This window comes from Cupressus sempervirens, chromosome 5, assembly GCF_028749045.1.
Source record: "Cupressus sempervirens isolate cs-2001-9-10 chromosome 5, ASM2874904v1, whole genome shotgun sequence".
NCBI classification, from domain to species: Eukaryota; Viridiplantae; Streptophyta; class Pinopsida; order Cupressales; family Cupressaceae; genus Cupressus; species Cupressus sempervirens.
Window position 1 is genome coordinate 544,385,581 of NC_143122.1, and position 24,968 is coordinate 544,410,548.

The 24,968-nt window shown below is 35.4% G+C and overlaps 1 protein-coding gene across 1 annotated transcript; it reads right to left on the reverse strand.

Moving 5' to 3' along the window:
- Positions 1–801: 801 nt before the first annotated feature.
- Positions 802–21,209, reverse strand: DUR3 (urea-proton symporter DEGRADATION OF UREA 3 (DUR3)). The gene is made up of 8 exons (XM_089831778.1): positions 20,713–21,209; positions 18,885–18,992; positions 18,697–18,792; positions 18,413–18,495; positions 18,036–18,256; positions 13,847–14,109; positions 13,265–13,503; positions 802–1,886 (listed from the first exon to the last, which is right to left on the reverse strand). Exons 1-8 carry the CDS (start codon positions 20,887–20,889, stop codon positions 929–931), a joined length of 2,145 nt encoding a protein of 714 aa, XP_089687904.1. The 5' UTR covers positions 20,890–21,209; the 3' UTR covers positions 802–928.
- Positions 21,210–24,968: the final 3,759 nt, after the last annotated feature.

A 24,968-nucleotide genomic window follows, 5' to 3' on the forward strand; every position in this document is an offset into this window, starting at 1 on the left:
AGGTGTTGGGGGGCGACATATCAAATTGTGGATGGAGACAAATAGAGAGAATTCAAAAACACTTAATCACAAGCAATCTCAAAGTCAAATCCTATGTTCCCTATGAAATTCTTATGTCAGAAGCCGAAACTTTTCCGTTAGAGGCTTCAACATTAATTCAATTAATTAGCTACTTAAAAAGGATAGAAAACATGCATGATCATCGATGGCCAGAAGTTGTGAAAGAAGCATCTCTTAACTGTAGGAAGAAAACATGGATGAAGCAAAACATTAAATGGATGGATAAATGGAACATCAAGGTGCAGGAGTGTCCAAATGATAATGCGGGCATAAAAAAGCTTGTTAGGGAAAAGTTCCAAAGTGCTGTGTGGAATAAAAACATTAGCAGAAAAAAGACTTATTAAATTAAAGAATTCAACCCAATAAAGGACCACGACGAGAAAGCGTATAAGGCAAGGTTGTTATTGGCTCATTTGAGGACTAGATCCCATCACCTCAAATGTGAGATAGGCAGATGGAAGAGGCCCAAGGAGGTTTGGGGGAGAGGATATGTGTGTTTTGTAAGATGGGAGCTATTGAAACAGAATGACATTTTCTCTTCACATCCCAATATACTATGGTTTCATACAAAAGGCGGTCAATATGCATAGTTTGTTTGAGGTTGATAGGATCAAGTTTGAGGTTGACAAGATCAAGCAAACTGCAGACTTCTTGATTAAGATCCATATGACAAGGTTGGAAATTTAAAAAAGTGGTCTAGTAGAGGTCATTAAAATCACATTCATTCATTGCACCCCCAAAAGAGAAAAGGAACTTTTTAATTAATCGAGTACATGAAATAAAATACTTATTCCACAAAACCCTCCTTACTGTAACTGGACAGGGCCTAATAAAATACATTATTTAAATAGACATTGCTTTCAGATATTCATACATGGTTTGGATTTGCATTGTCGTCGTTCGTTGCGTCCATCGCTTCTTCTTTCTTAATCCTTCCCTTATCAAGCAAATACAGTCTCTCGGCTTCAGGCATTGCTTGCATAAGTGCTGTGAGTCTGGAATTTATTTCGTCGAGCCTTTCCACAACAGTATCATTTGTAAGCATGCCCAACAGCACCATGCCAATAGTCTCTCTGCTTTCAATCAAAGGAAGTATGATAATGACCAGGGAAGCAATACTGCCCCAAGCAATAGATATAACAGCCCAGAATGTGAAGTAGCCAGAGCTGAAAACCTTAGCTGGGAGTGAAAGAATTGGCCATAAAACCACAATTACAGCGGTGAATCCCAGACCCCACTTAACAATCCATATTTTGGCTCTCCTCAGCCTTTCCTCCTTGAATTCTTCAGCAGGTAAGTTTGTCTTATCCATCTCCACCATGGTAATGCATTTGGTTGATTCCCAATCATAGTTTTGGGGCCTTAAAAAACTGCAGACTGCGTGAATTAAACCGCCTGTTAGTATCGACACCAGGTTCCCAGCAAGCATGGGTGCATTCCTTCCTGTTGTGTCAAGATTTACCCTTCCATATTCTATACTTGTCACCGAGAGCCATGTAGTTATTCCCAATATACAGCCTCCTATTGTTCCTGCTATTGCTCCCACTGCGTTGGCTTTTCTCCACAGGAGTAGGAAAGCTATGGGCATTACAGCTGAACCAATTAGCACTCCCATGGCTAAGTACATCCATCCCAAAGAGATTCCTGCCTTGTTCAGTACCACTGCCAGGACACCCATGAGGCATCCAAACACGAGAACCACTGCCCTGGAGACTTTGAGGATCTGCTTCCCATTGGCTCTGGGATTGACATAGGTTCGGTAAATGTCATATGTGCATAGTGACGACACTGCAATGAGCTCCGAGGAACCAGCAGATGTCACTGCCCTGCATTGCGTAACATGGAATTCAGATATCTAGTGTTCTGAGAAAAGTTTAAAACCATAGAACATGTAAAATCATAAGCGTAGCTGAGATTAATTAAAAAAATATGTGTTGTTTCATTCATCTTCTTTCTAATTCTTGCTAAAGAGCTTTGAATTGAATTCTAAATAAATGTACTTTTTGTTAATGGTGAAACCAACATGTCACCTGGACATTAATTGAGTATGACTTCAAAGGCAAGAGCCTACAACACATCAGCAAATTGTGAGCTTCCTATCTGGGAGGTTCTGGGATCAAATCTATTCGAGCTTAACACACAATAATAACTAAACCTAACAATAAATAATTTAGGCTTTGGCCCATCACCTATCGAAAAAAAAAAATTATGACTTTAAAATTGAGTGCAATGACCCATTGATTTTACAACAATAGAAGTGGATCCTAAAAGGGAAAACAATTCAATGCATAGTTCATTGTAGGTTTCCATGGACTATTTGAATCTCTCTTTCTGTGCTATCTATTTTTAACAAAGATGGCCATCCACTCGTTGGCAATGTTTTGCCATGTTATTCTAAATGCTGTTTATTGTATAATTCTATGGACTTGTTGAGCCTCTCTGTCTGTTGTCTATTTCCTTTTTGAAGTCCACCCTCCAACTATCCTTTGCAATCATTATCCACCTCCTCAGCCTACCTGAGATCAAGACATGTATGCTCACCAGCTTTTGAGCCTGGGTGATCATGGCATCAAGTGTTCTATCTGATCACAAGACCACAGTCCGACAGATGTCTTCTGTGTTTGTTTCCTTTTTTTAAAGTAACTAAATTGTCAGACACCCTCCTAATTTCTTTTATTTTCTTTATTTTAGTAGCTAAATTTCACTCACTCATCATCTAAATGCAGGGAATGGACCATCAATCTTTGAGCACCTTGCCATGTCCAAGGGGTTTCCATCAAAGTCTTACCATCCAGCCTCATCCTTGTGGCCTATGTTATCACAACCGCTATAACATTGCTAAGGCTTGAACCCAGGTCATGATAATGGCAATTGCTCCACCTTACCATTAAACCGGGATCAATGGACCCTCTTTTCTATTAATTTCTCTCGTACTAACATAAATCAATAGCTTCTATTTATGACTTAGAAGTATTCATTACTTGGTCTCTTTCCCCCCACTATTAACATGCCAGCAGTTTTGCAGTCATGTTGTGTAGCTTGTAGTTCTTATTTATGTAACACAACTTTAACTAGGAAAAGTATGAAAAGAGGGCTAGCCCAACTGTTATTTAAGTGTGATTACTAACATGCCCCTAACACATACTAAAAGTATCATCATAGAATTAAATCCTTAACTAGCCCTCTTTTAAATTGCTTGTAGTTAAAAGTCTGTGTTACATCATATAATAACAACTACAAGCTAAATAAAGGAGGACATTTAAAGGCATTACAAATTTAAAAACCAAGCCCAATTAAGAAAAAGGCTAGAGGGTGGATAGCTCAGGTCACTCCTCCCCCTCCTCTTTTTTCCACCCTCTCTCACCAACAACTCTAGTGGTTTTGCAGTCATTCCTAGTGAATTTTTTCTTTGCTTGTAGTAGTTATAATGACGCCCGATCCAAGTTTCTAATAACAAGCAGTTTGGTCAAGTGGAAAATTCTTAGCAAAGGATTTTTTTTCACTTTAGTATTATACTTATTACTAACTGTATCCTTCTATTCACTTGAAAAGTTTGAAATTCAACATTCCTATGCTTGGTTTGGCCAGCCTCATGAGTTGGCAAAAATGCCTTCCACAATGCCTTCAATGAAAACCCCAAAAGAAAAGTCATCTATGGCTGAATGACTGCCTAAAGTGAATATTCATGATCATTATTGTTGAGAACTCAGAGCAAGAAAAGAAATACAAGCTCATATTCAAAAAAATAACAGTTGCATAGAAAATAGACACACAATACTATATTTATGTGCTTCACTGTAAATGGCCACATCCACTGGAAAAGAAGTGTAATATCCCCTTCTTGGATGACAGGCAATTGAGCAAGGATTGGCCTATCATCGGATTCTTGTAGACCAATGGGGTGGAAAGGGAACCCATACTGAGGCTTGTGGAGCTACATAGGAAATTTATAAGCCATTCTAGACAGTTTGAGATGGTTACCTAGATTTCAGGAGGGGTTCCTATTTTTTAGGATTGACTAGGAGTTGACCAAAATGTATCAGGGGACCTCAGGGATCATTCTGGAGGTTCTGGTTGCAGTTCCTATTTTTAGGGAGTTGACTGTTTGACCACTTAAAGGGCCAATGGGGTGGAAAGGGAACCCATACTGAGGCTTGTGGAGCTACATAGGAAATTTATAAGCCATTCTAGACAGTTTGAGATGGTTTCCTAGACTTCAGGAGGGGTTCCTATTTTTTAGGATTGACTAGGAGTTGACCAAAATGCATCAGGGGACCTCAGGGATCATTCTGGAGGTTCTGGTTGCAGTTCCTATTTTTAGGGAGTTGACTGTTTGACCACTTAAAGGGCCAAGGAGCATAGCAGAGTGGCTTAGGGGTGTTTATCATCAATTTGAGTCGGACTCCTAAATTTTAGGAGACTTCAAGTTGTACTATTGCATCCAGTCATCACCCCGGACTTTGGTTAATGAGAATAATTCCCTGTGGATCGATCTCTTGAGGAGATTATTTATTTTAAAATGAACTTTATAAAATAAGAGAAAAACCTAAAGGGGTACAAATAGGGTTTGAAGAGAATAAAGTAACATCGGGGCAGCCATTTTCAGTATCCTAGTTATTATTTTTACATCAGCATTTTGGAGTTTGAGCTCTCGAAAGGGTTTAAACAGTAGATATGTGTTCTAGAAATTAAAACTCTTGGGAGAATAGGGAGTTAGAGGAAAACCCAACTCTCCTAATGACAGGTCTCATCACAAATCAGATTGGTAGTCAAAAGTGGCATAGATTTTTGTGAAGAATTCCATTGAATAAAATTTGTTAATCGCATATCTTAGTTATCATATTACAGATCAGAGGATGGACAACATTTTCAGCACATCATAGGCATCCAGAACTGGGCCGTACAGCTACAGAAAAAATCACACTTTTTTCTAGCTGGCCGTGAGTACTGGGCAGCAACAGGCAGCATTAAAAATTCAGATTTATTTGTGGACTGGCATCAGCAGATTGGGATGGCTAGGAGAGATCAAAACTGCTAGACCAAACATATAAAAAATTGTCGCTGATTATAACTAGTACGGGTATGTAGGAGATATTTTAATAAAAAAATTAGTCAGATTTTATGCTCTTCTGTGAGTTAATTTCTATTAGTTTTCTTTTCAGTATTTTGTTAGAATTTAAGCATTGCATTCTATTATCTCAAACAAAGCAAAAAACAATCTGAAACCCTTGAAAAAACCAAGAAAAGAAACAAATGTTGCAAAAACCACAAAAATTTCAAAAACTCAGAGAAATTCCCAACAAAAATCAGAATTCAGTATATAAGACGGTTGGGTATCTTTCAAGCAGGGCAAACTCTGTTTTTATTATCTTAGTTATAATAGCTCACAAAGTTACATTCTCATTACATTTTATAGAAAAAAATAATTCAAGTCTATAAAACAAATGAAGTGATAGTGTGAAGAATTTGAAGAGAGTGGAGGAGAGAAATGGTCCTCAACAATTTCCCACTTTAAGTACAGCTACTGTTGCAAAATAATCACATGCAAAGATATCCCTACATTTCTAGGCTTATTGTCACATTGGGACAAGGCCAAGAGAAGCGCTGCAAAAGTCAAGCTTCTCTTTTGTGACTACATTCATATGTGCATAAGCAAGATTCATACTAGTATGCACCTTTTACAACTTCTACTTGCCCTCTTCAAGAACACTCCTAAAAAATTGAGATTCCAGCTCTATGTGCTTTATTCTATCATGAAAAGTTGTATTTATAGCCAATGTATAACAATATTGCTGTCGCTGAACAGAGTGAAAATTTGTTGTTTGCTCCCCAATTCATCCAATGAATACTGTTACCATAACATTTTCTTAGCATGTTTAGCGAAAACAATGTATTATGTGTCAGTAATAGACAATGCTACCACTTTTTGCAATCTAGAAACACAACTGATTGCTGCCCATACAAATGAGAAAATAATAACCAGTGGTAGATTCTCTTTTGTCCATACCAGCCAGATCAGAATCCACAAGACCTTGTAACTGAGTCTCTTTTCCTCTAAATGTAAAAACATGATGTCAAGTACCCTTCAAATATTTCAAATCCACTTCAGTGCTTCCCAATGAATCTTACCGGGGTTTTGCACGTACTAACCACTCCCACTGCATGAGCAATGTTGGGTCTTCTACAAACCATTGCATACATAAGACTCCCAATAGCAGAAGAGTAAGGTACTCCTTTCGTGTATTCTGTTTGTTCTTGTGTCTGAGGACACATTTCAAAGAATAACTTGAAATGATCAGCTAAAGAACAAACTGGCTTGGCAACCTTCATATGAAATCTGTCCAAAACATTATCAATATACTTCTCTTGTGACAATCTTAATTCACATTCCTACCTATCTCTTATAATGGCCGTTCAAAGAATTTTCTTTTCAGCTACTAAATCTTTCATTGAAACTTGTTAGCCAATTGGTCTTTCATCTTGCTAACGACATTTATGCTAGTTCCAGTCATTAGTATATCATCAACATATAACAACTACACAGATTCAGTTTCACCATTCTCCATAACTTTGTAATAAACGCATATCAGATTCCAATTGAAGAAATTTTGCTCAGTCACGAAGGAATCGAACTTGAGGTACCATTGTTGCAGAGCTTTTTACAGTGCAGACAAGCTTCATTTTCAACCAGCAAACTAGATTCTTGTCCTTTCGTGAAACCTTTGGGTTGTTGCATATATAACTCTTCTTGCAGATCACCATGTAGAAATGTGATTTTTACATTAAGCTGCTCCAGTTATAGATCGTAAATAACAGCTAATCCCAACATTGCCATGGAACCAATTTTCACTACAAAAATATCTGAGAAATCTACACCCTTCTACAGATCATAATCTTTCACCTCCAATCTGGGCCCTGTACCTCTTCTTCCCACCATCTTCTTCCTTCAGTCTGTAAAAACTATAAACACCTATTCTTAAAGCTTTCTGGTGAGGTGGAAGAGGTACCAAATCCCAAGTGTAGTTTTCCATCAAGGAACCCACCTCATCTTTCGTGCTTCCATCCAGTGTTTGAATCTGAGGCATAGCATGCTTCTTCAAAAGTAGTGGGCTTAGCTCATTTGAAAATTGATAAATGATGAATAAAATCATCATATTTTTACTGTGCTCAGCACTCCCTTGTAGACCTCTTCAATAAGGAATTTGAATCTGCTGATTATCTTGTGTATTTATCTGCTTAGATGCACACATGGGATGATCCTGTTGTTGAGTGTCTTGAAGATTTGGAGGCCATTTTGTGAGGGTTGTGAGTCTAAGGTGGCAGTTCATCCAATAGTCATTGCAGAGTTGAAGATTGCATGGGATTTCCTTCTTGTGGATGCAAGAGGGTATGATTCTGTAGGTTAAATGCAACTATTTTATTTTTAATATCATCAAATGGAACATATTCTTTTGCAAGCTTCCCATGTTCCAACAAACTTGGCATCACCTTTTCATTGAAGTTTTAACTCTAGACTTATAGAGCTTCTTTCAATGCCACATCATGCCAAAACTTCTTTAAAAACTATCAAGAGGTAACTTTGGTAAGATTTATCTTGGCGATGATGAACCTTGTGACATTGTTGGCAAAGAAGATGTTTTATTAAAATAAAAAAATCGAAATAATTTGCTATTACGGGCTGTTAAACGCAATACTCAACTCAAAGAGAACTTGATTTCTGTGGGACAAATAGATGCTCAAGGTTGTAGCATCTTTTTATAGTCAAGCATGTGGAAGGTGACAAAAGGAGCCTTGGTGATCTCAAGAGGCAACAAACCAGGCACTTTGTAAGTGCTAGTGAATCACGCTGAAGTGGGAGCTGCAATGGTAGTTGCTGACAATAGCTCAAAGATTTGGCACAACATGCTTAGCTTGAGATTTTGCATAAAATAAGAAAAATTCCAGGTTTGAAATGCATTGTAACTACAACAAACAAAGGATCAGATCCTCTAAAAAAGCACATGATAAGAAGACTTGACCATTGCAGCTCCAACACTCAAATGTTCTTGGCCATATGGAGATTACATCAATTAGTGCATCTAATTTTTTTGTTACTTTTCTAGATGATTGCACACCAAGTGTTTAGCAAATTTGAATTTTTTATAGCACTTGTAGAATATTAGATGGACAATAAAATTAAATGCTTAAAAACAATGGAGGGCAATTTTCTTTGGAGTTTGTTCAATTTTGTGCAGAAAATGGCATTAAAAGGAATAAAATTGCTCCCTTTACACCGAAAGAAAACAGTGCATCTGAGAGGATGAATGGTACTATTTTAGACAGAGCATGAAACATGCTTTTGACTATGGGTTTGGGAAAAGACTTTTGGGCAAAGGATGTCAACACAACAATGCAATTAATCAATTGGTTTCCATTTTCTCAGTTGGGCTTTGTAATTACAGAAGAAAAATGCCAGGGACACATAATTTCTTACAATTACTTCTAGGTGTTTGAGTGTGGAACATTCATTTGCATTCCATGTGAAAAAAACAAAGCTTTAATCAAAGTCAAAATGGTGTAGTTTTCATTGATTACAAGGAAAAACAATTTGGTTATAGGCTATGCAATCCAATTCTCAAACAGGTAACTTGAAATCTAGAGGTAAACATCAACAAAAAAGTGATGCTAAGTTTGTTGGAACATGGGAAGCTTTCAAAAGAAAGCTAATAAAAAGTGATGTTGGCATCATTTTTTAATACCCTCTTAATAGCCACATAGTTGACCGCACATCGTTTGTTGTCTTTTTTGTTGCAACATTAAAAAAAAATTAAAAGGAGAGGACCTTGTCCAAGACATCCTGATCCTCATTGGACATTTTTTCTCAAACTTCTTCAACTTTCCCTCTAATCCAGAGAGTGAATTGTAGCTTCCACATGTCAAAACTCTGGTTCGAGAACTTTTCAGTTTTCCACTTAACAACCTCTTCCATATCTACTTTATATGTAAGATTGTCCCAAAATTTAGGGATTATTTTCTTGTTCCTGGAACAGATTGCCCACATCCCCCCATCCCAAAGATTGGAGAAACATGGGTTACATGTGAATGAGATGTTCTTGTGAATGTAGAAAGTCCATGGACAGGGATACTATGAGAATTCTGATTTGTTCAAATCTCTCTAGATATAAGGCAGGTAGATAGCCACCAGTTTTTATTTTTGAAAGCTAATAAAAAGTTTCTCTTTTTCTTTATAATTGGGCACATCTCCAACTTGTATGCCATGACTCTTCATATTCTTCTTTCGAGGGAGTTGGATCACCATCATATCTATGCCAAGGGGCATTCTAATTTCAAAAAGAATTGTCAAACCATGGATCACATCTTGATCCTCCAGGGCATCATTGAGGAGGCCCATCATCGCTCCTCGAAGGTGTATTGTTGCTTTGCAAACTTTTACAAAGCTTTTGACTCTATCCTTGGGATGACCCTCTTTTGCACACTTCAGGATATTGGTATTTTTGAGACTCTTCTGGTAGCTATCATGAGACTCTACGAGATGGTTTTAGGCCATCTCGAGACCCCTTTTAGGTTCTTTGACTTCATCAAGAGCACTATTGAAATTAAGAAGGGCTACCCCCTATCTTCTACCCTTTTCAGTATTTACACTAACAAGCATAAGGGGTATCTTCAACACCATACCGTTCCCGAGGATGGGTGTCTTCTTCACTAAGTTACGATCTCTATTCTTCTTTTCGTAGATGATATTGTTCTTCTAGCTTCCTCCTCGAAGGGTTTATAGAGACAATTGGACAGTCTCACATCTTTTTTCCAATTACGACATTTGATAGTTAATTTGGGGAAGACCAAGGTGATGGTTTTCAATGCTCTTAAGACCTCTCACATTCATTTCTTCTTCAAGGGTTTGGAAGTGGAAATTTTGTCCTCTTACACAAATCTAGGGGTCAAATTTTTTTGGCCCTTATTTACCATGAGACCTGCCCTATCACCATAGATCAATAAGGGTTATGGTTTGTTGGCCCTCCTCAAGCAACAATCTTTTCGACACCATCTTTAGGACAATCTATACAAGATGACACTTATGGATATACTTATCAAACGTACTGTCTTATATGGTTTAGTTGTGTGGGGTCCTTTGTTGGACTTTGATTGGGATTCCATCGGAGCAAGTTTCAATTCTCCTCCTTCGACACAAGAAATCCATCCTACACAACATCATTCTTGTAGAGTTTGGTGCACGTCCCTTTAGGCTTTAAGCCATCTTCAATATAGTTTGTACCTTCTGAGCTTTTGGGGCTTTTTCAATTCGTCTAAGGGTCATCACAAATACCTGTACCTGGCCTATTGTTCTTCAAAACTTATTGCTGCCCCTTCTCCCCCTTCTAGTCGTGCTCAAAATTGGTTTTTTGAGACTTCCTCCCTTCTTGTTTCTATTAGGATTGAGATGAACCATCTCCCCCACTTTCAGTACCCACTTGATGTACTCCCAATCTTCTTCCTCCCTACCAGGAGTTGATTAGGTACATCAAAGATGAAATTTATAGGCAATTCATTCATAATATGTGGGTTAACCCCCACAGGGGTCTTCTCTCTAAGATGGCCTTTTACACAGAGCAATTTTTGTAGTTGAAGTATGAACTCATTGTCCATCCTTCCTACCTATCCCTCTATTGGTCTTATTACCTCAAGATCTCCCTTGGCTCCTTCAAGGAAAATTCACATAGGCTTTGGTACAAGAATGATCACCTTATGGACAAAGAGCAAAGGATTTGTCATCTTCAACATTGAAGAGGTTGAGTCTAAGGAGCACTTCATCTTTCGTTGTCCTATGAGATCATAGGGAGGTTCTACTACCTCTTTCAAGGAGGTGCATTCAATCTCTACTTTCTTAGATATACAAACTAGAGTTGTGTTTCCCTATACTTTCAGGAAGTGCTTAGGATTCGGGACCACACACTCCAGCACCAACATCCTGCAATGTCCACGTCCTATCATCTTATTACTTCTTCGCAATCACTTTGAGTGCGGTACCAAGAGATCATTTGGCACCACCCCTTTTTCCAAATTTGAGAAGTCCAAAATAGTCTCCTATCAGTCACAGTCTGCCTCTCCCAAGATCACTCCAAGGCAACCTAGGGCTCGGACTGGCCCTATTGATTATCCTTTGGTTCAGAGGTTCTTCATGTTTGTTCAGAACACTTAGGTGGATTTGGTAGGGTTCTCTCTCCTTCAACTCTTTCTTTCTACTTTTGTTTTCAACTGTTGTTATCTTCTTCTTTTGACACCACTTGGTGTCCCTTTTGCAAGCTGGCCCCATTGTTGTACTTGGCAGTCCCTTCGACCCTTAGTGGTCTTTCATTGGGCATTATAAAATTTATGTTATTTTATCTTTACAGAAAGAAAAACAATAGTGGGAGTGCTTGATTGATCTAGTTGTTCTTGTGGGTGCATGCAAAATAACCCTTGAAGATATAGCATAAAAGTCTAATGACAATAAATAGCCAAACCTTGTACTTATGTTAGGATATGAAAGACAGGCTTACAAAAACATGAATATAGGTAAAGAACAGAACTAGCGGTTACTTCTCACCTAAATAAATCTCAAGCTTTCCATGTCTTTTCAAAAATGTAATAACGGTAAAGGTTAGATTAGAAAACATTCACTTATTCAATCCATATCAGTTCCATATCTCTCCTACGTGCTCACCCATAAGAAACACTAATTACAAGGTGATGAATTAACCTTTTCTGTTAATTTGTTGAAAATTTTCAGATTCCATGCCATTTAATGCAAGTATTTTCATTGGATACGAGTAAATTAAGGACACAAAATTTATCAGATCTCTTGAAATATCAACTACAATTTGAAATATAAGTCAGTAAAATGTTAGAGCATATAGGTAAAACTTTTTAGCAGTTGTTTGCATTGATATTTTGGATCACACTTTATGATCCTTCTTCAAGACGAGATTACACTCTTTGCCTATCTAATTCTGATGAAAAATCCTGGCATGTGATCTGAAATTTCAATGCAGAAAACTTCTGCACAGTTTTATCAAAAGCTTCAAACTTTCATTTTTAATCTACCAATGCTGTTTCTGATGCTGATGCGCAAATTATTTTTTTGGGAATTTTGGATGCATTTGGATATATATATATATATATATACACAAAAATAAATCATTCCATAGCATGATACTTCACCATTGACAGTTCAAATTGAAATAAGAAGAGGGCCCAGCTGCAAACAAAATGAGAAGAATGAGCAATGAATGGCCTCTTTTAGGGCCATTTTAGGGTTTAGGAGCAAAAATAGAATTAAAATTATCAATTAACACATGCTTTTTATAGAATTACAATTATCAATTAATACATGCTTTTTAAAGTCACTTATGTGACTGGGCATTGAAAAAATCAGGGGTGCTCTCTAGATGCACCCGAATGTTGTTTGGGCACTCTTGGAAGCATCCCGAGTGCATCCACAGATGCTTGGCATGCTTCTAGAGAGCACCGGTGCAGCATCCAAAAGCACCGGCGTATCCTAACGCACCAGCAACAGCACCTTGGGTTTATGGGAGAGAATCGGTATCTTAGTTTTTAATAAACTGTGAAAAATGAAAACCCAATGCTTCTAATAAGAGTCAAGACAATATTTGGAAGTGCAACAAGTGAGAGGAGTCAACCAGACCTCAACATTGTTCAACTACAACTATGTAAGGCACAATTAACTAAGTGAAATTATTGAATTGGTCACTGTTATAGATCTATTCAAACAATCTTCAATATTGTTATAACATACATTCCAAACTTGTAATGCTGTCTTCAATGGGACCTAAAATGATATGTAATCCTTAACATATACCTGTATAAGGGGAAAGCTTTTTAAGAGGTATCACACAGAAAGTAAAAGTAACATGCCATTCATTGACAAAAATAAAGCAAAACTGTTTCACAAATACGTTTTGTCCTTGAAGAAAATAATATACATATTTTTTTGGTATTTGGAGCAGTTAAACATGTCCCATAAAAAATTTCTTCTTTTCCTTTCAACCCTGTTCATAAATTAATTTTCCAATTGCCAGTTTAAAAGAATATTGTAGTTTCAAGAAAATAATGCAACGAATTTCATTTTTCTTCTTTCTGAATGAATAAGATAATCCCTCCAAAATTAGTTTCAACAGAGAAAGGAAAGCAGAGATTGGTACATTACATGAATAACATTGTAAGAAGCAATACAGCACCACCCTTTCCCATAAGAGCTATTGCTGTTGCAGGTGGTACCAGTCCACGGCTAGCCTCACTTGCTGTCAATGGAAGATCAAGAGCTAAAGCACCAAGGCCCAAGGATGTTGCCAGTGAAAATGGAACCGCAAACCAAACAAGACCTCCTAGCAAGTAACCTTTGTGGGTGGAGGATGGCCGTGCTGCTATGGCACTGACCCAATATCCCTGCGAAATATAGACCATCCTGAAAATTTTAGGCTAAAAAATAAAACCAGTTTACATTCAAATCATCAGCATAACTTTCCCAAACCCAACACAGATACTGAAAAGTTAAGATGTCCTGCAAATGTGTTTCCTATTTTGGACAGTAACAATATAATCTTTCACATTCTATAAAGCAGAGAAAAAAATCAGATGACTCCAAATTGCATACAACAGTTGATATATCCCGCTATGACAATTCCTACTCACAGAAAACAATACTTTCCAAAATGCTCCAGATTAAAAGATAAACTTCAGAAGCTTTCAATTATGCTCAAGTGTGAAATTTCAAGGATCAAATTCTTACATTGTCCACAAAGACGGTACCAAAGTTGCCAACAACATTTATGATGCCAAAAACAAGGCCCCCAGAACTCAACATGGTGAGGTAAGAACCTCCATGATTCCCACTTACAGGACCACATGCCTGCCCATCATGTGACAATGGTTCTGTGCAGTTTCTTGTTTTGCTTGCAACCATAAGAATTTTTTCATACACAATCTTTGGACTCCCCAGCTCAGTACTTGATGTATACACTAAATATACAAATATCACCAAAACTATGTGAACTGCCCTATACAAAGTGCAACTTGTTAGTATCAGTACCACCTCTGAACTGCAAGTGAAAAAAGAATGTATTGACATGCTTATAAACTGCAGTGCAAATGGTATTGGTATGGAGAGGAATACAATGGAAAAAATTGATTTTGTATGCAGGAAATCAAGAGTTTTATTAACTTGGACTGCATACTATCCTCTATTTCTTATCTGGGTTTTATTTATGACTTGTTCTTATTCATCTCAATTTTTACTCCTCACAGAAGTTTTTCTCAAAGTGAAACAACGTCCCATTCAGAAAGGCACATAAACCTTTCTACAAGAGTAAGAGAAGGAAAAGATTCACTTTGTAACTGAATTATCAGCCTTATCTACCTCAAACACATTAAGGATATTCATCTTGAGATGCTACTAGATTAGATATTTAAATTTTATTCTCATAACTGGAGCCTACATATTGAGGAAAGATTAAGCGGGGAAGATAATTACAACTATTGAGGCAAATTTTTTTTAGAAAGGGGATTGGTCCTGTAAAGATGGATATGGAAATCAATAAAACATTGACAGGGTAAGCCATAAATTGTGAATTGGTGTTTGTGATACATTGCAGACAACGATATTTCACAGCGCAACACAATCTGTCATCTCCGCCTCTTCCAGGAGGTGGGGACTGAGACCTGATTTACTTTTAGATCTCCTATTCACATGACATCTGAGGGAGATCATAGAAAGAAAATAAAACATATCTTTTGGTGGATATACCTTTTAACTAAATATATTATGTTTATTGAAAATGAAAATAATCAAAATCTAAGAATAAGAACAATTATGGTTCTGCAACCCCCATTTATGGGGATCAGCAAGCTGATATGGCTCCAAATGCTAGAGTGGATGCTCAATGGAAATTGAATTTCAATTATGCTTGCTATGGCAATCAAGATCTATCAAGTACAGGATGTGTGATTAGGGACGAGAAGGGAAAAATTCTGGTGTTAGGTGCTGCGGAACTCCCTAAAAGCAACAATGATGAAGCTGAATTCCAAGCAACCTTGCAAGGAGTGACATTCTACAGGAAATATAACTTTAAGAGAGACTACCTTCAAGGAGATTCACAGAGTACATGCTATTCAAAGGAAGGATACTTCACACCAGAAATTGGAAAAATAGATCACACCAATCTAGGAGATCCTAAGCCAAGTCGAAGACTTTTGCGTTTCACACATATACAAAGAAGGCAATGAAATGGCAAACTGTCCAGCGAACTGGGCTATAGATATGGAAAATGAGCTCTTGGAACTGAAGATTGTCTTGTACGTGTTACTCTGTGACAAGGGCATGGCTGATAAGTCAGAGATCATGATTGTGTGGGAGTGAAGGATTATCAAACATAATGGAGAGTTATGAGGAGTACAAAAGAGTTACTCCAAACCTCATTTGTCATAATGAACTGCCCTCATTATATGTGCTTGGGGAAGACAAAATCCCCATTATGTTTTACAAGATTGACACAACCATAGTCTGCAGATTCACCTAGTACTTGTCAATGCTTGCCGAACTCATGAGTCTTTGTGTGAGTAGCGACTGAGTAGCAACAAGTCTCTTTGGGTCTTGCCTGGTATTCAATCAAGCCTAGATATAAAAACTCCAAGTCTCGTGTTCAGATAACCTATCCAAAAACATGCCCAAGTGGAGTTTTAAGTCGAAAAAACATCATTTGTTGAGAGTTAAAGGATCATATGATGTGTAATATTTTGATTATAACAAATTGATCGCCAAATTAGGCTTCTATTTTGTCTAGATGCATTAATTTATTTTGTATAATTATAAGGTGTTTTTTTTTTGCTAAGTCCCAAGTTCAAGCCAAAATTTTAGGTCCTACGGCACTCTAGTCGAGTCTCAGAACTAAAGACACAACTATCTATGAAAGCCAAAAGAAAGAAAAAGGCTTTTCTAGGAGAGATCAGAAGGCTAATGGAGGTCCTCAAGCTAAAGGCAGGGATAATGATACATGCCATTCAAATTATCCTTGGAGATTCTGTGTAAACACTGTATTATATCAATGTTTATGATCATGCTATTAGATGCTAGGGAGGAGATTCAGGGAGTCAAGAGAATGATGTTAGCCCTTGTGTGGTCTTGTTGGCATTGAGGGATGTGTGGATTCTTGCAATGAACAATAGTTGGCCTTGGATTCCATCCAGATGGAAGAGCCTGGCCACAAAGCAACTCTCATGTTAATGGCCACTGGATTCCCTTTGTGATCTGGGAGGCTAGGATGAATATAGATCTGATTTGTCACCAAGCCAAGTGCAACAAAAGCTTCCTCAAGACAGACATAAGCACATCAAGATTGTTAAGGAGGCTTGAATCTATGCAGTAAGATGTTTCTGTTATGCTATCAAACAAGTGAATAATAGACAGATGTAGCATAATGATACAAGATAGGAGTAGGAGACACAAATAGCCCCTGTAGTATATTCCCATGAAAGCTAGAATAGGTGTTGTTTTTGGAAGTTTTACTGTGGCACTCTATATTTTATACTATGTAAGGGAATGGCCCCCTTGGTTACCTTCATCAATTAAAAATATATACGGCTCTGTGAAAGTACATAAATGTCTATTAGACAAATACAAGTTGCAAAATAGAAATTTCTAGCCAAAGAATTCTATTGCTTAGGATAATTATTAATTATTAAAGAGAAACCTCAAAATTCATTCATTTTCAGGAAACTCGTCAAATCCTTAACAAGACTATGGTATCTATTTGAATCACATATATCCTAACTGTCATTTTATTAGTGTGTCGAACATAGCCATTAATGCTCTTCTTCATCGGTTCAATGTAGCATGACTCAAAATAAGGACACCTTATAATGTACTTAAGGAACTTACACAGATAAAGGCCTCCTTTTCATTATAAAAACAAAATTTAACTTGCACGGCCTGAGGAGCAATTGTCAACCAAGTAAACTTATTCTGATGGTTACCATATCACTAGAAACCCATTTTTCTCTAGGCAATTTAAGACAAGTTGATGAGCACACTCCTTAACCATGCTTAAATTGGCACACTTAGAATGGAAGGGTATTCCAATTAGTCTCTGATTCAGCTCAAGCAAATCTAATCATGTAATTAGTTTCAGCATCATACCATCTACCTCAATATGCACTAAGGCTTGCACTAGAAAATTGTATTACAAATTAGACACATTGCTCGAAAGTGTACAAATGAAAACTCCTGGCATCCATAACTTGAGATGGTTGACGAGTGTGTGGTATTCAAATACTCTATCAGATTGGTTGTGATTATTGGCATTCTCTTCATTGGTTAAGTTATGTTTACAGCAATAGGATTGTTAGAGGTCTGTAAACTTTGTACAACATAAGATTTGAGAAGGTGGGGTCTGTAAACTTTCTACATCATAATATTTGAGAAAAGTATTTGAATTGGCAATTGATATGACATGTAAAAGTGAGTCATACTGATTTTTTGTCATAGATCCGTATCTAATCATTTTGAATCTGATTTCAAACTTTTAAAGTATGCTATATTATACAGGTTATTGAATTCATCTTTGTTGATTTTAATGATAGTTTTAATTGCAATTCGTCACATTTTCAATGTCAAAATAAGGGCTGGTTGATTTTGAAGTATTACCGAGAGGAAATTCCAAGCTAATTTTGGAGGCAAACTTGTTATTACTTATTCTGCCTGCACTCTTTTTCAGGGGAAATATACTTCACTTTATGTTATAGAAGAGAACTAAATCAAAAAAACGACTGAGGTCACATGGTATCCACCTATCATTTTACCAAGTACTGAATAATAAATCTCTTTTAGTAAAGATAATTATAGAGATTGAAAGGTTTCTAAAAAATAAAGTGAGACATGTATGACAATGGCCAATGCACATAATCAATCTAGTTGAAATGCATACCGATAACTGAATGTATATAGCTAGCTAAGAATGTAGCTTTCAGTCCGCCTGCAATTGTATAAACAACAACCCCAAGTGGAATCAGGAAGCTAGCAGCATATATGTTTACACCAGTCAGAGCATTTACAACAGCAGAACCGCCCAGCAGTAGCATTGCTGTCACAATGATATTTGTCAGAAAACAAAATGCAAGGAAGACAATGTGTGCAGCAAAGCCCCATCTGTACATTACCGGTGCAAGTTTTGGTTAGAAAGTCATATACAGTCCAAATCACATATGTCTGTATGTGATTAGATGATAATCAATGTTGGAACATGTCTATATTGCATGTTAACTATCTAAGGTGTTTGAAATATCTCAAAAATGGCTCACATACCTAGCACGTACAATCTCACAAACTGTGTGTGCATATGGAGCCTTTCTTTTGATCTCAATAGCTATGATTCCAAATAAGAGAACCTATTTTTCAATTCATTCAGAGTTATTTTAGTGAGGTCGAACAAGAAAATGATTCTTAATGCAGTATATTAACGGATCTCTTATAATTCATAGTGGTATAATTCATTTTTTCTAAACTTGGAAGTCTGACTTTATATAGTAAAGCAACTGAATTTTGTGTTTTGCATATTAAGGAATTCGATGCAAGATTGATTACAATACCTGAATTGTGGCACCGCTTGCATACCAAAAAGGCCCACTGACTCCATATTCCCAAGCAACATTGGAACTCTGTAAAATAGTTGCAGCCCATGTCCACTGCACCAAATTTTCTTTCAAGATTAAAAAAAGCTGAAAGTAGACATAAGCACCACAGAATCAAGAAAATGAAATAAGTGCTCTAGAACTACCTGGGATACAATCACACTCGCTATGAGCCCTGTTTTGACATTTCTACCAGCTGTATTAAACCATTCAGATGTATGTCGAGATCCAACATAGCGCCGTTCTAACCACACCTAAATTCAAAATCAAGATATATCACAAATCTTCATACATTTGGTATTCGCAAAAAAATTCTGTATTTGAAAAAGCTTACTTTCAGTGCTAGAATTGAGTAAGTTTTTACGTCATATACCTTGTTCTTTCTCTGTCTAGCAAATTAATTGCGACTTTGTTGCATAGGACAATAAGTCTTGGGCATCAATTTTGGTACTTACAAAAAATCGTGTATTTAGAGAGAGTACTTTCGGTGCTGAGATTGAGTCAATACTAAATATTAATAGTTTTATACCATGTACCATATGCTCTTTCAAACAAATGACTTATTGTATATATATTCATATAATGTACCTTATGCTCTCTCAAACTAGCAAATCAGTATTGACTTTGTGACATATGGTATGAATATTTATACCATATACCTTTTGCTCTCTCAAAATAGAAAATTACAAGTGGCTTTGTTGCATAGCACTGTAAAGCTTGAAGATCGCCCATACGATTTCATAAGGACACAAAAGGGGATAAGAAGAGCTTTGTCCATAGAACAGTTGCAGAAGTTGTAAGGCCAATTAGGAAAACTTGAAGAATCGATGCCATATTCCATTATAGGAAACTAGAACACGGAGGGCAGTGGTAAATCGCTGTTTTTTTTGTTGGTTGAACATATTACTGAGCCTTGAGTTTAACTTTGCAAGGACTGCGATAATCTTTCTATTAGTAAGTATGAGTTGTTAATAGCAGCCTCTTGTCTTTAAAGTCAAATCAACTTGCACGAATTTTCTCTAGCCTAAAAGGTTTTTGTTAATCAATTTGTCTAATAATTCTTTCCCATTTGGAGATTCAGCTGGAACGAACCAGGCAAAAAGATTATGCGCTAAAATCAAGATAAGAACTTCTGTATTTTAGGTGTACTTATTTAGTAGACGCTCTTTTACTCCGAAACAAGTTAGTAGGGTAGCATTTATGTGAAGTTCAAATAAACACTGCCTTTGTTTCTTGTTTTTTTCAACCTTTTTTGGGATGTTCGTAGCCTTTTGTCCTGTTCATTTTTGCAGATTTCTTCAGTTATGCCCACTCGATTTTAGCAGTCTATGAGACTGGAGTTTCAAATATCCAAATTCAAAATTCACCGCGTTTAGAGTTTAGTAAACTCCATTGTACAAATTACACTTTAATTGCTCTATTAACATGCGAAGCATACCTACTTGGGTATGCACAGTTATCATTGGCGTATTACAATGCGAAACAGGGTAAGCACAGTGATTGGGTTTTCAATTTACCGCTAGACGACATTTCGATTGATATCTCTTCGACTGAAATCAGTCTACCGGGGGTCCAAGGAATCCATAAAAAGAAACGTGGTTACTCTGAGGATGACCCCATGTTCAAATTTTGAATAATGGACCATATCCACAGCTCTAGAGTTTTATAGCTTCCTATAGACGTCCAATTCTGCCACATGTGGCTTTTACCTCGTTTATCTTTTTCCAGGTTTGTGTATGCTCGTTCGTATATGTATAGACGTGCAGAAGTGCATATAGATTGAATATTACAAAATTGCAGTTATCAAGAAAGATGTTTTAAGCAAACATAATTTGACAGGTCCTCCAGACAATACTAGACTAAAGGAAGTTAAAAGCCATCAGTTGCAGAGTCGTATGGACATGAAACGGTGCGAGGCAAAAGAATTAGGCACAAAAAAAAAAACAGTTTATCCGGCTCCCAAATAATGCATACCAGGAATGAAGTGAAAACAGCAAAGAAGGCACCAAACCCCAGAATCACAGAGTACCCGACGCCTTGATTAAGCACTGCATGGCCTTGAAAAAAGCTACTCTGTCTCGTGCACTCGCCATTAAGACCAGCATAATATTTTCCATTGAGTCCACTTGGCGGGCAGCTCTCAGTAGCCATCAGTTCACTTGTAGACGGGGTTAAATAAACGAAGGAATCCGTATCATAGTAGAGATAGAGAGAATGCAGAAGATTCAAGAACAGAGTTTCCTTATATTATAGGAAACCAATGGAGTAAGTCCGTTCTTTAGCTGCTTCTGAAGCTCATCTAAGAGATTCCTCAGATCCCTCATTGAATACTATGGGTCAACGAATGTAATTCGTCCGGGCCAGGCAAACTATCTAATTGGGCAAGATTTGTAGAAAATTTGAAGGCAGGTTGGTAATGGAGCCCGGAGGAATAATCAAAGGATCTGGTGTGAACTTCAATAACAAGTGGCCTATGTTTTTTTGTCTTTCGCCCTTTTTGACTTGTTAACATTATTTTGAATTTTAGCAATCAATGCAACAGGTCCACATTACATAGTGAATATCATTTTGGCTGTTCGTCTTGACTTGTCCACTTGTCTTATCTATTGTTTATCTATTGTTAGCCACCAAAGTTTGCAAATCGCTCGGCTGTTCAAACTGACACAAAGACCGTTTTCGAATTTTTTTTCCATTAATTATTTGTTTAGTTAATTCTTATACATAATTAAACTAGCGTAAAAAGATTGTAAAGTAGATTGGGCAATTACTTATGGTTAAGTAATTATTAAATTTTCTTATTTGAGTATTTTTATATTATGCACGAGGCTATATTCTTTATTTAAAACTTACACTTATAAACAATATAATATATAAGGAACTATATACTTAATTTAGAACAAGTATATGTGTGTATATACACACATATACATATTATATACATATACATATGTATATATTATATATGTGTATACATATGTATATGTACACACACATGGAAGTATATAATTAGATACTTACATATCATCACGAATAATATATAGGCATGTGTGTACAAGTGTCTGCAACTCTATGTGTATCTATAGGTATGAGATTGTACTAGCACAAACAAGCAATTAAATGGAAAGTGAAGCAAGCCTAAACAACGCAAAAAAGAAACAAAGACAATGGTGAGACCAAAGCAAGAGAAGGGCCCCAAGACGTGATGAAAAGAACCCATCATCAAGAAGCGCAAAGAAAGGAAAAAGAAAAAAACAAAACCAAAGAGGATTTTTTATTTTTTATTTTCTATTTTTATTATTTTTTATTTTTTTTATTTTTTATTATTATTATTGTTTATTGTTTATTTTGTAGTTAGGGATTTTAAAGCTTATCATAAATACTCACCTTTTATATATATAACTTTAACTAATTTTAGAGTGTAGATCATATACATATCAACTACATTCCTTTTTCCAATATTATATAGATACACATTGCACACAAAGGTTATACTTTTTTCTCGGCTTTGTGTTAATTGTATCTTTTTGGGTTTGGTGGGTTTGCATTGTTTATTTTTCTCCTTAGGCCCTTGTATTCCTTTCTTTAGGTTCCTTTATTTGTTTTATTTGTTTTATAGTTTTTTTGACCTTTTCCTCATGCTCCTCAATTTGTGTGCTTACCTTACCCTTCTTTTATTCTACATGAGTGAGGCTTAGTCTGCATATGTTACCATTATATTCTTGCATTCTCTCATCGTGATGATGGATCACAGAGTGTGATCCAAAATGTTGATGTTAAAAATTATGCACACAATCGAATCTAGAAATAGATTACATGTATATAATAGTTAATGATTAATTTAATATTTATCAAATCTAAACATGAATATTCAATTTGAGTTTAACTTGTTAGAATTTAAATTATAATTTAACTTTGAAACTTAATAAAATATTAAAATCTTAATTTTAATCATTTTATATTATATATTATAGTTATATAATTTTATACATTTTTATAATAATTAAATTATACCTTTTAATAATTAAACTATATGATTATCTATTTGTAAGTAGAGGTACAAAAGTTGAGTATTGGGTACACTACATTTAATATCATGAAATAATGGACGAGTTATCAAAAGATGTCAAAGTTGCAAAACATTAGTGCTATCATTATTAATCAACAAGGATAAAGGGAGTATGCACTAGAATCAATTCTTTATGGTGTATTTTTAGAAGTCAAGAAGTGTTTTCATTAATTTTGATGTAAGATTTAAGTTGGTTGTGATAAAGAAATGTAGTTTGTGTGTGTAAATTTTTGTTCTCTTATGTTAAATATAATTTTATTGTCTTTAAATATATTTTCTTACTTGATATTTTAGCCGATAGGCTATTCGTAATTTTTTACAGAAAAGTTGTGAGTTGCCTAGAAAAGTTGTCACTTTGGTCACAAAATTGTATATCCTTACTGTTAATTATTCACTAGTCAGTTCTTATCTCACTCAACTTTTAACTCTTGTTGTGATATTTATTAGTTGTTATCTCCATTTTTAACAATTCTTTTTCTTTTTCTATTTATTTAAGAAATAATTACTTGTGATCTCACATTAGCTCATGTTGTGATCTCTATTTATTTAACTTTTGATTTTTTAAATTGATTTAGATTTTTGTTTTTAAATTATTTTAATTTATTTTTTATATTAGTTTAGTTTTTCTTTTAAATATTAGTTTTTAGTTTAATTTTTTATAATAGTTTTTTTATGGATTTTTTAAAATATTTTTTTCATATTTGATTAATTGGATTTAAATAAATAATACTTATTAATCTAGTTAAAAGATTTCAGTAAATATTATGTTATTTAAATTGAAAATATTAATAATCTAATTTGTTCACATAAGATTATATTTTAATTTAGTCAATGGGCTATTTGTGGGATTTAGAAATTAAATTTTTGACAGAAAAGTTGTCACTTGGCCAAAAAAGTTGTGAGTTGGCTGGAAAAGTTGTTAGTTTGGCCAAAAAAAATTATATCCTTCTCGTTAATTATTTATCTATCAATTCTTATCTCACTCAACTTTTAACTCTTGTTTTGATATTTATTATTCGTTATCTCCACTTTTAACTATTGTTTTTCATTTTCTATTTACTTTTTAAATAATTACGTGTGATCTCCACATTAGCTCATGTTTTGATTTCTATTTATTTAGCTTTTGATTTTTAAAATTGATTTAGATTTTAGTTTTTTAATTATTTTAGTTTATTTTTATATTAGTTTAGTTTGTCTTTCTAAATATTGTTTTTTAGTTTCTATAATTTATTTAATCAATAGAATATGTTAGAGATTTTTTTTTATTACTTTTTTGTATTTCTCTTATTAATTTTTCATAATAGTTTTTTTATGGATTTTTTCAAATGATTTTTTTCATATTTGATAAATTAAATTTAAATAAATAATATTTATTAATATATTTAAAAGATTTTAGTAAATATTATTGTTCTCAACTAGGATTGCGCCTATAGATAGCAAGATACAAAATCTAGCTATCATATTGGAACATGGAAACTCTCTTGGATAATGGGTTGTCCTAAAACAAGAGATGAATCTCTAGAAGCTAGGTTGTTTCCTAAATAGTGATGACCTAAAACCTAAATTGTATCTGGGAAAAGGGATGAGAAGCGAATGACAAATAATGAATACTAACCTAAATGAGGTGATACACCGATGATTTGTATGTAACTTCAATTTATTTACCACCAATTACCCAAGATACAATTGATTGACAATACTTAGACAAACATGCAACTACAAAAGTTATTCTATGTAAAGACCCAGAATCTTCTACTTTGAAAGGAAAACTTAGGCTTTACCAATTTTCTACAAAAAAGAATAAGGACATAACCAAAGACCTGCAATCACACATATCAAGATTCTAACATGCAATAAGGAATATAACCTTAATGAAGGATGAATACAACATAAAAGTAAAGAATCCACAATATTGCACAAGAATCAATGAGAAGGAACTGATGAATTTGTATAACCAATGCTGAAAAACCTCTACTACAAAGTGTTCTTACAATCAACTCAAAATTCGCAATGTGCAAAAATCTGAGCCCAAAAGAAGATGATCCTCATAATGAGGTGAATGTACAATAAATAGAGCTAAAAACCCTAATTTAGATATTAGAAATATGCATAGAAAAATAAGTCAAAACTGATCCAAACTATGAAGAAGCCCCTGAAAATTGCT

Excerpts from the sequence above, each read along its gene's own strand:
- DUR3 (XM_089831778.1), bottom strand. The coding sequence starts at position 20,889 with ATGGCTACTGAGAGCTGCCCGCCAAGTGGACTCAATGGAAAATATTAT. Across the intron at positions 18,993-20,712 it reads CTGTTTTCACTTCATTCCTG|GTGTGGTTAGAACGGCGCTA; the intron begins GTATGCATTATT and ends TTTTGAATTTAG. Across the intron at positions 14,110-18,035 it reads CTATATACATTCAGTTATCG|TTCACATAGTTTTGGTGATA; the intron begins GTATGCATTTCA and ends TGTATAGGGCAG.